General features: G+C 54.9%; 1 protein-coding gene across 4 annotated transcripts in view; it reads right to left on the bottom strand.

Moving 5' to 3' along the window:
- The window catches only part of SUN2 (Sad1 and UNC84 domain containing 2), an 18254-nt gene extending 5746 nt beyond the window's left edge, over nucleotides 1–12508 (bottom strand). For 2 of the 4 annotated variants that reach the window (XM_055566853.1, XM_055566854.1), the window contains exons 1-10: nucleotides 12269–12508; nucleotides 8669–8834; nucleotides 7632–7819; nucleotides 7112–7249; nucleotides 6312–6407; nucleotides 5865–5958; nucleotides 4825–4895; nucleotides 2591–2718; nucleotides 733–990; nucleotides 207–284 (exon numbers count right to left, since the gene is read on the bottom strand). In XM_055566853.1, the coding sequence (XP_055422828.1) occupies nucleotides 207–284; nucleotides 733–990; nucleotides 2591–2718; nucleotides 4825–4895; nucleotides 5865–5958; nucleotides 6312–6407; nucleotides 7112–7249; nucleotides 7632–7819; nucleotides 8669–8796 (1179 nt within the window). In that variant the 5' untranslated portion in view covers nucleotides 8797–8834; nucleotides 12269–12508. The remainder of the gene's footprint in view (nucleotides 1–206; nucleotides 285–732; nucleotides 991–2590; nucleotides 2719–4824; nucleotides 4896–5864; nucleotides 5959–6311; nucleotides 6408–7111; nucleotides 7250–7631; nucleotides 7820–8668; nucleotides 8835–12268) is intronic. The other 2 variants (XM_055566855.1, XM_055566856.1) reach the window with 2 other exon arrangements.

Here is a 12508-nt window from a genome sequence, read left to right as displayed (position 1 = left end):
ACAACAGGCCACTTGAAAGTAGCCCTTCCTGTCCTCTGGCATACTCCCAGGGGGTCTTTACAGAGTGTTCCAGCCCAGGGGGATTCAGTTTAAGCAGGAGACTACACATCCTTCTCCCCATTCTATGTCTAAGCAGACCCTTTGGGGCCAAGGTGTCTCAGCCCAAGAAGAGATGATGAATTGGATCAAGCCCCAAGCTCACCAACCTGTGAGGCCTGGAAAATCTTCTTGAAAAGGTCTTCTGAGTCCTGTTGATGCTCTGATCTCAGGGTGACCAGCTCTTCCTATCACGTATAGGAGAGAGGCTGAGGATTCTAGTGAGCTGTGCTCAAAGGGCCACTTAAAACCAGTAAGTGGTGTAACTGGAATTCAAACCAGGCCTATTTGATTGCAAACTTCAGCTCCTAGCCTTTCTGCTACAGTGCCTTTCTGGAAACATGCAAGACTCCTCTCGGTCTTAACTGCACACCTGCGTGGTATGCCACACCTACATGGGCACTGTGCCAGATGCACTACAACCTCTTGTTGTCAACACCAGGGACGGGGCAGACAGGAGAGCCTCCGTTGCAAAGAGGAGGAAAGTGAGGCTTAGAGAAGGTAACTGCCAAGTGGCAGAGCCGTCTGACCCTGAAATGACAACACCTGCGGTCTCCCTCATGTCAGGGAGTATGGGGCCTCACCCCCTCCACCCCACACAGAGGGTTGGAAGGCTCCTCAGCTCCTGTCCCCCACCTGGATCCGAGCAGCAGTGTCCCTGCGGAGGTCCTCCTTCAGGGCAGCCTCACGGCGGCTCACCAGCCCCTCCAGGAGCGCCAGGGTGTCCTCGTGGCTCAGGCCACCGCCTCCGCCTCCCTGCCCGCCAGCCCCCTGCTGCAGCTCCAGGCGCTCCAGCCGCATGGCCTCCTTTTGCCAGCTGGACGAGAACTCAGCAGCAAGAGCGTCCAGGCGCCGCTCCAGCGTGTGTACCCGGGACAGAATGCGCTGCTCGGCCTGGCAGGGCGGGGAGGGAAAAGCCACAGAGGTGAGGCACTCATGACAACAGAGCTTCCTAAAGAGAAACGGAAGGAAGTCCCAGAAACACACAGCCTGTCGAGTCGATTAAAAGGCAGGAGCCTACTGGGAACAGAGGTTGGGCTTTCAACTTTCAAAAATTCCATTTTTAAACTAGGCAGTATTTGTATGACTCAAGAAGCAAGCAGCAAAGTCAAGGTCCTAACCTCTGCCCCATCCACCCAGAGCCCTGACCATCAACCTTCCTAGGCAACTATTTTTTAATGCAGATGAAAGTAAATACAAAGATAGATTCATCCTTTACTTCCCCCATTTTACAGAAAAGCTGGTCCTAAAACGGAACTGTCTTTACTAGTGATTAAAAAAAAGTTAAAGATGCCACAACACATTATTTTGTGAAATAATAACATCACGGTCAGGAAAGTACTATCCACCAAAATAAATGGTTAAAAATGTGCTGCCAAGTTAAATTCAGCAGGATGCAAGCAAAGTTCACATAACAGTAATTAGAGGACAAAGAGTTTTACATCTTCCTTGCAGAGCCCAGAACCTATACACACACAGTGCTGTTGTCTATGCACTCATCACCCCTGCCACCTTGGACCCCAGGCCTCTTGAGGGCATGGCCTGGGCCTGATCCATCTTTAGTCTCTGACAGGATGCAGAAAATGGCCACTGTCCTGCCCTCTTCCCCACACCTGCACCCTCTGCAATGTGGCTTCCCAGGTGCTCCCATGAGAGGTGGAGTTTCTTCCCCACCCCCCCACCCCCCCCCTTGAATCTGGCCAACAGAATGTAGCAGAAGTAAACCTAGTCCTTGAAGTCTGGCCTGACTCCACCCTCCTGGAACCCTGCCCGGTTGCTGTGAGAGCAAGCCCAGGCTAGCTGGCCGGACATCGAAGGTACAGCCCGGCCAGGCCAGGCCTAGACCAGCCACCCCTGCTGATCCACCAGTCCACCATGGATGCTCTAGTCGAGGGGGCCTAGCCAAGATCAGCTGCCCTTGCTCAGACCAGAAAAGCTACCTAGAGGACCTGTGGATTCACAAGATAGTCCAATGCTGGCACTTTTCTTTTTGGCCACACTGCCGCTTGCGGGCTTTTAATTCCCTGACCAGGGATCAACCCCGTGTCCCCTGCAGTGGAAGCGCAGAGCCTTAACCACTGGACTTAACCACTGGACTGCTGCAGGTGACCCTCCAGTGCTGGTAATCTTAAGGCCCTGATTTTGGTGGTAGCAGGTAACAGACCAGGACATTACCCGACTCCCAGAAGGTACTCAGTAAATATTTGTGATACTGTATTAAAAAGGAAGAAAGCAATTTGATTTCTTTTCCTTCTGTTTTCTGTGCTTCTTAGGATGCAAACTAACTTTAGGACAGGTCTGAGTCACATTTAAGTGCAGGCAAAACTCCCCCCCACAGCCCCTGCACCATGAACAGTAGAGAAAGGAAGGTGTCCTAGGACACAGGCAGCATCTCATCCGCTGGGAGTGTGAGGAATGAGGGCAAGGAATGTGATGGCAAATGCAGGCCAACAGCGGTGGGGAGGGGCGGGTGCTGCGACCCTAAGATGCTCACCTGGACATGTGGGGAGGAGTCTCTGGACTCCCACACCTCACGCTGCCCAATGCTCCCCTTCGAGGCCCACCAGGAGACCACAGTGGGGTGGAGCGTCTGCAGCCCAAAGGGATAGAAGTACCAGGCTCCTGCACACAGAGGAGAGGTTAGTTACTGGGGCCGGGGCCCAGCGAGGAGGCACACACCAGGGAGCACGGCAGGTTCACAAGCAGCGCTCGTCACTAGCCTATCTCACTCATGGGAGCCTCACTCCTGTCGAAGGTGGTACAAGGGATGGAGGTTCCCCCACTGAGGCAGCAACCTCCACCTGATGATCACAGAGTATAAGCATTCTCACATCCCCTCAGGAATCCTCATCTTTCCATAGATGGTAAGGCTTGCAGGAAATCGCTGGAAGCTGAGGACTGTCCAGGGATGGAACCCAGAGGCCCTGAGGTGCTTCTCAATTCAGACTGTACAGCAGAATCACCTAGGGAGCTTCTCCAACAGCGTCTGGCCCCACCTGGCAGGGAGTGAGCTTGCTGGCTTGGGCAGATCCCCCTGCAATGAGTTTTAAAAGCTTCCCAGGTGACTCGAATGGTTGGCCATCGTTGAGCCATCACTGAAACAGAATCCACCTGCTCAGAGAGGCTGCCTGTGGCCCCAGAACAGAGCACAAGGCTGCCACACACAGACATATTGCTTTAGGAGCCACCTGTTTTTACTCCTGAGCTATGCGTGTGCATGTGTGTGAGTGTACAAGTACGCATGGCGGTGACAGCGCCTGGAGAAGTCATACTGGCGGTGGGGCCTCCAGCCTGGTAAGATGCCACGCTTGCCACACAACTGTTGGCCTCGAGCAGGTGCAATGGAAAGCACGTGACCACAGGGCTTTAAGTCAGACCCTCTGGACAGGCCTTTGCTTACTGCCCTCCCTGAGCTGGTCACTCCACCCCTCTGCCTTTCAGACTTTCTATGTGCATCTCCTCATGAGGCCGTGATGACCTTGGCTCCACCAACCCCATGAGGGGATGGTGAAACAAACGGAGATAACATGAGGGAATATGCTTCCTGAACATAACGCTGTATGATCATAAAGTGATTAAAACTGTTTTAAGAGTGATACCCAGTTTCCACTGAATAGGAACAAGCTGTTCTTATAAAAGCAAGGGAATCAACAATTGGAAAGATGTCCCGCTGCTGCTGCTAAGTCGCTTCAGTCATGTCCGACTCTGTGCGACCCCAGAGATGGCAGCCCACCAGGCTCCCCCGTCCCTGGGATTCTCCAGGCAAGAACACTGGAGTGGGTTGCCATTTCCTTCTAACAATGCATGAAAGTGAAAAGTGAAAGTGAAGTCGCTCAGTCGTGTCCGACTCCTAGTGACCCCATGGACTACAGCCTACCAGGCTCCTCCATCCATGGGATTTTCCAGGCAAGAGTACTGGAGTGGGGTGCCATTGCCTTCTCCGAAAGATGTCCTACTTTGGTATAAATTAAAGAAATACAACTTTAGTAGATGCTAAAAAAATAAACAAAATAATAATAATAAAAAATAATAATAATCTAAAAAATAATAATAATAAAGCATGGTCTTTAGTTATAAATTGGTAACTTTGAGCCTGGGGCCACAGGGGACGCTCATAGTAAAGTGTTACGATTATAACTGTAAAAAATTGTGAAAGTTCAATGATAGAGATCAGGACAACGTGGAGCATCTTGCAAATGAAATGTAATTTAGTATCTTGGTGCAAAAAAGTGCCCTTACTTCTCTTTCCTACTTCATTGTTTTGATCTTAAAGACAGCTGAAGCCTTACTGGAGTAATAACTCATTTACCCACGCTACACCCTGATTTGGAATGGAGGGAAAGTGAGTGCTAATGACGTGTCAGAGTCCCTGCCTTTTACCCCAGCACTCCTGTAACGGGGCATCTTCTGGCCCCGTGGCTTCCAAGGATGCTCTAGACATGCCAGGCAGTCCAACAGAGCCACCCAAACCCACAAGATCGGCGGGTTGGGGCATTGCCCCTTCCATCTGCTGATCACCAGAGGGCCCAGGACAGCCAGACAGGATGTTGCCCAGGCTTGATCCAACCCTGCCTTGTCTTTCCGCTTACTGTAGCTTTTCAGTGTCCCTCCAGTTTTCACATTTCTGTTCAGCGCCACCCTCGGCACATGCTCTGCCTGCCCGTCTGGCTCACCAGCGCTGGCTCCACAAGGACAGTCCTCCCTTCCCAATGACAGTGGGCGACTCACCATAGGTCAGGCCGGTCAGAAGCAGCAGCAGCAAGAGGAACCACAGGAACGTCTTCAGGGATGAGAAGCGTCTGGACCACAGGAGGGGAGAAAGGGCGGGCGGAGGGGTCAAGAGGCCTCCAGGGCCTCTGGGTGCCCTCAGGGAGTCCCAAGAGTGCTGAGCTACAGTCGGAGGGGACACCCTTAAGCCTCGCATCTTGCCAGGGCCAGACTGGATGCTGAGAGCTTTACCTGCAGAGCTTGGAGTGATGCGGACAGTTCTGACTCTGAATTGTATTGATGTTATTAAAAACAAATCCTGGGGTCCTTGAATAACCTAAAACTCTTATACATAGAGGTCTTATAGGCAAGCAAATATAGAAGAAAAAAGAAGTTAATTCCTTAAACAGACAATGTTTCTTTCAGAAAAATGAGGAGCCTTTTTTGGTGACACAAATTCATCCTTGCTCGTCTTTTCAGCATAGTTGGCTGCCCACTCCAACCAGGTTTAGGGCCAGAGGGACCCTAACCTCCTGGTTCAGTGTTCCTTCCTCTGCCCAAGGACCAGCTCCCCAAATCTGGCTCTGCTGGGTCAGGGACTTGGGGAACAGACCCACAGATCCTCAGGCCGCACCTGTTCATGGCAGGTTCCCATGAACGCAACATGGGAAACCCTGGGGGCCAAGAGTACCGCGCCCTCGATGCCGGGAAACACAACTTGCCGGCTAGAGCCTAAGGCCTGGCCCGTGGGAGTAAGGCCGAGCTTGTCCGAGACTCTGAAGTGGCTGGGCTGGTGTTTAGCAGGAAGTACCCGAGAAGAAACAAGAACCCGTGTTCTGGAACGCTCCCTGATGAGCTATCAATTCTAGGAGCAAAACCTGACCCTGCGTCCCACCCTCTGTCAGGCAGAGCCGAGCTTTGGGCGTCCACCCCACGCTCTCTAATACAAGCAGCAAATACTGGGGAAAAACCCTTCAGAGAAACGATCGCGTACAGGTTTAGATGCTTTACTGGCCACCCCCGTGCCCAGGGCCTTCTGATTCCTTGTCAGTTTCGCTCACCTGGTTAAAACGAAGATGTCAAGGAGGGAGGCGGCTGTGGTCAGGCGGTACCAGGTGGTGCCGATCCACCAATAGAGGAGCCCGAAGAGCCGGCCTGGAAGAGGGCCCGTGGAGCCCAAGTGCCACCCTGAACCATCGGCTTGCAGGTCTCTCCCCGCGGCCCTCCCTGCCCCGACCCCAACCCTGACAGCCAGTGCACCTCTGTCCTGTCCCACGCCTCCCAGTTCCCATCATCCCACCCACCCGCCCGTGCTGCCAATGCCCTCCATCCCGCTTCCAAGCAAGGGTGTTCCCGTGGCTCTCGGCTCCCAGCGATTATTCTGGAACAAGCTTCTCCCAGTGGCGCTACAGTTTCTGTAACGGAGTTGGATGCCCAACCACAGAAAGATGGGCGAAAGTAACTGCCGGAGAAAACGGACGACCGTGCACAGAGCAGTCCGCACCCACCTGGAGAGGTGACCACCATCCAGAGCAGAGAGCCCGCCCGGGAGACAGCATTCTGTAGCCGTGACCCTGAACCCCGGTGGTCTGTCTCCAAGTAGCCTGCGGGGGGGTGGGGGTGGGGGGGTAGAGAGAACAGCTCAGTTGTCTTCATGCTTTCATTTTTTTTTAACTGGTTTTTTTTTTTGGCTGCACCACGTGGCATGTGGGATCTTAACTCCCCAACCAGGGGTGGAGCCCACGCCCACTGCGGTAGAAGCGCAGAGTCCTAACCACTGTCCTCCTCCTTAAGAGCCCTGGAATATGGAAGACGGTCACTGTCTGCTCCTCGGGCCTGTGAGCTGAGACCATGTGTCACTCTCCTTCATGTGCCCGGCTGACTCAGGCTGGCAGGCAGCAGGTCAGTAAATGCTGTTGGAGTGACGTGCTCGGCTCCCAACGTTCTATTTCCCTCGAACTCCTGTCTGCTTCCCTCTGCTTCCCAGCAGTCCCTCAAGCCACTCAGAACTGGACTAAGGAATCAAGCACCTCCTGTGTGTGAAGGCTCATGCTAAACACTTGCTGGAAACATCAAAACAAGGGGACTGGCCACAGGCTGCTCAGGGCCTCGTGGAGCCTGGCCATCGCAGCCCAGCAATGTCCAGCACCACCCCCAGCCTGGCTCGGGTACCACGGTGGCCCAGCAGCGACCCCCAGCCAGACATGGGTGCTCTCCCAAGCTGTCAGGGCACCCTCCCCAGCTTCCCAAAGGCCTGGGAACCTGGCGGAGCATCTCCCCGAGCCTGGGGAAGGAGGACGTCGCCTACCTACGTAGTCATCCTCGGAGGAGTAGCCCGAGGAGGACCCGAGGAAGTCCTCAGAGAGCTTGTTCTCTGGGAGCCCGTTGGCCTTGCTGCTGTCGGTGCCGCCTGTGCCTCTCCTCCTCCTCACCCGCAGGTCCTCACCTGTGGAGAGAAGAACTCGGGGTTCTCCTGGGGCAGGTGCTCCAAGGAGGGAGGTGGTGTGCTTGGGGACACCCTGAGGAGCATCTCTGATGGGCAGATGGAATCTACTCTGAGCCCCTCCTGAGCTCGAGTCCAAGGAAGGGTGAGCCAGGACCCGCCCCTCTGTCTCCTAAATCTGGAGCAGACACGTGGCTACTTCATCATCTGGAAGGACCTGGGAGTTAAGACACCTGGCTGCTCTCCCCAGGATTTCCAAAGGTGGGGCACCCCTCTTCTGGACCAGCAGTGGTTAGGGAACCCCCTGCGGGAGGGTGGGGGTAGATTTTGAACCATAAATTTCCAAAGGAAGCCAAGGCCCCGGAGGAGGGTTGCGGATACTCACTCCAGTAGGGTTCGTCGAGGAGGGAGTTCCTGGTGAGGGAGGCGGCGATGGAGGCGGCCCGCGGGCTGCCGATGTAGGACTCCCTGACCACGGACTCGCTGTAGTAGGAGGTGTGTGTGTCCGAGGAGGGGCCTAGCTGTGGCGCTGGGGAGAGGCGCTTCAAGTTGTTGGTTTTCTTCTTCAAGGTCCTGTGGGAGGTCAGCCAGGAGGGGAGAGGCCAGAGCAGGCAGGTGAGCCGGCCTGGAATGCTCTGCCCTCCTATGGTGAGTGGCGTGGGGAGGTGGGGGTCGGGTGGGTAGCTGTGTTGCTAAGCAACTAACAACCCCCATCTGCTGACTGTCTGCCACGCAAAGCAGGTACTTTCCGTGCTCCCATTATCTCTAAATCTCACAAGCAGTTAGGTAAGATCAGTGAGGGAGTCAGGATTCAAATCCAGGTCTCGAACTTCAAAGCCCCAGCGTTCTTTCATGCTTCCTGATGGATTAGTCGTTTCTGCCACTCACTGAAAACCCAGACAAAGCCGACCTGGCCTCGGAGAGCTACTCAAAGCCTCCTCGGGGGGCTGTCATCTGAGCCTTGCGCCTGCCAGGGGGCAGGATGCGAGGAAGGTATGCCTGCCTTAGCTCACGTCCCAGGTGCCCTTGAACTTGTTCATGTCCTCAGCTGCTTCACTGGCCTTACTGAGGCCCTACAGATGGATGGATGGTGAGGCAGGCGGCTATGGGTCTGGCACAGCCATCCACAGCAGAAGGGGTTCCTGTGAGCCCAGCACTCGGTTTTGGGGTTTCCGGCCTGGCTTATGCTTGAAACTGCCTCTCCTCACTTCCTGTTCTCTGAATATGAGACAGCCCAGCTTAGAGAGAAGAAACAGCACTGGGCCCTGGCACCCTCGGAGGTGTGGCTGACCGGACATGGGCAAGGCCTGGTCTCTGCCCACGGAAGTCACAAAGGCAAGAGGCAGCACGGTGAAGGGCCCAAGACATCTGCTCGGTGGGTCGGGGGACCCATGCGGGCTGGGGGTGGAGGTGAGCCCCTACCTGAGAGGGCTGTCCTTAAACAGGGTGCTCTGACTCCCCATCACTGAGCTCCCTCCGCTGCTGCTGCTGCCGCCATCATCGTCACCCTGGGAGGAGTAGCGCGTTAGGCGCTGGCTTCGCCGAGACATGATGAGGTGGGCGGAGGGACCCTTCCCCTGAAGGGAGTCTGGGGAGAGAAAGGCAGCCAGGTGAGGCTTGGGGCTGCTTTCAGCCCCTCCCAGGGGCCGGCGTGGCAGGGGCGGGGAGGAAAGACAAGACACAGCCTCCCAGCGAACACATACCCCTCTGCATTCAACCAAAGAGCTTGACATGTGGGCGAGACCTGGCGTTGATTAAGCATCCCCGCCCCTCCCACCTGCAGCCCTCTGCACTCTGCCAGCCTCTTTCAAAACAGGTTCACAGGATTTCCAATCTTCCAGATTATTGGATGCTGAGCTCCAGAATTGGGCCTTCTGCAACTTCTGACACGAGGCGGAGCTCGTAGCTAGGTAGGCTACAGGTGCTAAATAAACACCGCTCATCACTGCTGCCCTGCACAGACTCTCCAGTCCAGCCATCTTACTGGGCTGCCCAGTCCCTAAAGCTGTGCCCGTTCTTGTTCTAGCTTGTTTCCCTTAAGTGGGACGTGCATTCCTTTCTTTGTAGCTGTATCCATTGATTCACAGCCCCAGTCAAACTCTGACTCCAGAAAACCTTTCCACGGTAACCCCCACCTACATCTGCTGGAGCCTGCGTGCCTAGCCTAATAGTGATTACTGGCCTGCAACATCAGTGCCTCTTGATATGATGCTGATGGTGGTGAAAAAATACTCGGTTAACTGCCTCCTGGGTACGGGGCTCCTGACATACTCATCTCTGATCCTTATGATCAAGGGAAGTATCACCGCTCCCACTGTACAGGGGGGAACCTGGGGGCACTGAGAGGATCAGTAACCTGACCACAGATCAGTGGCCCAGGCTGTAAGTGACAGAGGCAGAGGGTGTGCTACGCTGGGGCCTGGGTATTTCCATTCCACCAGGAAGTTTTCAAGTTGTTTCAGAAAGGTGTTGCTGTGTCCCCAACGAGAGTCTTACATAGCCTCCATTATGTTCAGAGGGCTTCCCTGATAGCTCAGTTGGTAAAGAATCAGCCTGCAGTGCAGGAGACCCTGGTTCGATTCCTGGGTCGGGAAAATCTGCTAGAGAAGGGATAGGCTACCTACTCCAGTATTCTTGGGCTTCCCTGGTGGCTCAGCTGGTAAAGAATCCGCCCGCAATGCAGGAGACCTGGTTCGACCCCTGGGTTGGGACGATCCCCTGGAGAAGGGAAAGGGTACCCACTCCAGTGTTCTGGCCTGGAGAATTCCATGGACTGTATAGTTCACGTGGCTGCAAAGAGTCCAACACGACTGAGTGACTTTAAAAAAAAATTATGTTCAGAACAGGCTGTGGACAGAGCTGTTACATTACAAATATTGGTTAACAAACTAACAAAACAGGCCGGTGGAGCAGCTGTGTGAGATTACTGTCAGTCTCTACCAGCCAGACCAGTCACCACAGTGGGTGGAAACCAAGGCTCTGGGACGAGGCCAAGGTGAAAAGACCTGGCAAAAGGCGGCATTCTACAACACAGGGGGATTAATAAACCTTTCAGCTCTAGAAACCCAAATTCAGAATCTCTGATAAACCGCGTGAGCACTCTAAACATGGTGCCTTTGTTGGCCTGTGTTACAAAGTCACTGTTACACTTTGGCCCTAGTAGTACTTGTGACTTGTTATCACTTCTAATATTCCTGGTTGATACTTTTTTTTAAGCTGTGCTCCGTCTCTGTTGCTGCAGCCGCGCGGGCTTCTCATTGCAGTGGCTTCTCTTGTTGCAGAGGGCTGGTGCATGGGCTTAGCTGCTCTGGCATGTGGAATCTTCCTGGATCAGGGAGAGAACCCATGTCTCCTGCCTTGGCAGGTGGATGCTTCACCACTGAGCCACCATGGAAGCCCCTCCTGGTTGATACTTAAATTACTACTTCTCTGGGTTGTGTGGTGGCCATAGGCTCTAACACATCCCAACTCACTATGGAAACCGGGAGATCTAGTTGGTCTGGCTAGAGAATTCTACAAAGTTCTCTTCTGGAACATAAGCAGTCTCATGTCTTGGGACTTATTGGTGTCCTCACAGGTAGGATGCTCACCTGGCATCGTCCCTGGTTTAAGCCGAGGCTGGTAAAGGGACCGACTGGTAGTAGCCACAGCAGGAAGTTGGCCTGGGTCCTTTTCTATATTCAACTCCTTATAAGGTAATTCCACCCCCACTACTACCCTCCCTACCTGAAAGCTCCAGATGCCCACACAGGCACAGGCTCCTCCTCTTAACCCTGCCCTGATAAAGTTGATGAAGCTTTTGCCCTGGGGCAGGAACAAAGCAAAGTGTTAATATAAAACTCAGGCTGCTGTTGGCAAGAATATAAAGAAATATGTAGATGGAGAGGTGCGTGTGTGTTGGGGCTGGGGGAGGGGTTGCTGAAAACCATCAGCAATGCACACCCTCCCAGAGGGGTGCCTTTTCGTCTTTCTCCTAGGGTTCTGCTATCACAAAACAGTTTATAACTGCTAACACAAAACTGAGCCTGGGTTTCACAAGATGAAAAAGGTCAAGGCTCTGTCCTCCAAAACAAAACAAGAGGTGAGCCTCTAGGAGCTCAAATCTTTTGCATATCAGAAGACACCGCCCCGGCAACACACACACAGTTAAGATATCCTCAAATAAAACATCCCTCCCCACTTTTGAGCTGACCACATCCTTTTTTCAACGTCACCTTTCCCGCCCTCATCACAAACTTATATGGCAGTATCCAGCCACTCTTCGGACTTAACCTAGATCTTGGCATCCTCCGCCTGACGTTTTCACACCGCATTCCCTCGTGGGATGGGCAAACCGCTCCAGGTGCTAACTCTCTTCTCCCTTCATGCCCTACTGGCTGAATCTGCGGGAGATTTTTCTTTCTTTCTCTCTCTCTCTCTCTCTTTTTTTTAACCAACCACGCGCCTGTCCCTGCCTCTCTGCTCTAAGTAACACTCCCGCCCCCTATTTGTTTGCCTTTTTTTTTTTTTTTTTAGAACTGAACAAAATGGGCCTCCTCCCTATTCCCAGAGTTCTGACAGGCGGCGCAAGAAGCAGAGAACTGCCAGTCCCTAGAAACTGCCGAACTGGCACGAAAACGCAGGCACCGGCCTGGGCCGGTTTGGACAGCCGGGTCTCCGCTTCCCTCCTCCCGGGGAGGTTTGGCCCGGGGAAGTCCCGCCCGGAGACATCCGCAATTTGGACCGACCAGTGGGGCGGCCAGTCCCGGAGGCAGGGGCCCGGCGGCGGCGGCGATGAGTCAGGACGGCCTTGGCGCTTGGCCCTTCTCGACTGGCCCAGGGGCATGCTCCGGGCGGGGCTGCAGCCTGGCCCAGCTTGGCTGGAGAGGAAGAACCAGGCCTGGGCAGCTCGGCTCTGGCCGGTGTGGTCTGACGATGACCCCGGGGTCAGGCCGGCCCGGGACCCGCGGGGAAGGGGGCGAGGCCGGCCCATCACCCTCGCCCGGCGCGCCCGCCCACCAGAGGCCCACGGCCGGCTGTTACCTGCCTCCGCCGCTGCTCCGTACAAGGCCGGGGGCTTCCGAGGCCCGCCGCGCCGCCCCCGCTTACCGCGTCGGAGTCCGGGGAGCGGCGGTCGGCGCGGGGACCCGGGGCGCTCGGGGAGAGGAGGCAGGCGGGCTGGCAGGCGGACAATGCGGCCCGCGCTGAACTGCGCTGCGCGAGTGGGGCCGGACGGCGCGCGCGTGGCCGAGTGTGTATGTGTGCGCCTGTCAGTCAACGCTG

This window comes from Bubalus kerabau, chromosome 1 (genome assembly GCF_029407905.1).
Source record: "Bubalus kerabau isolate K-KA32 ecotype Philippines breed swamp buffalo chromosome 1, PCC_UOA_SB_1v2, whole genome shotgun sequence".
In the NCBI taxonomy this organism is placed as follows: domain Eukaryota; kingdom Metazoa; phylum Chordata; class Mammalia; order Artiodactyla; family Bovidae; genus Bubalus; species Bubalus kerabau.
Note: the sequence above shows the minus strand (reverse complement) of the source record. Positions and strands in the feature narration are given on the sequence as shown.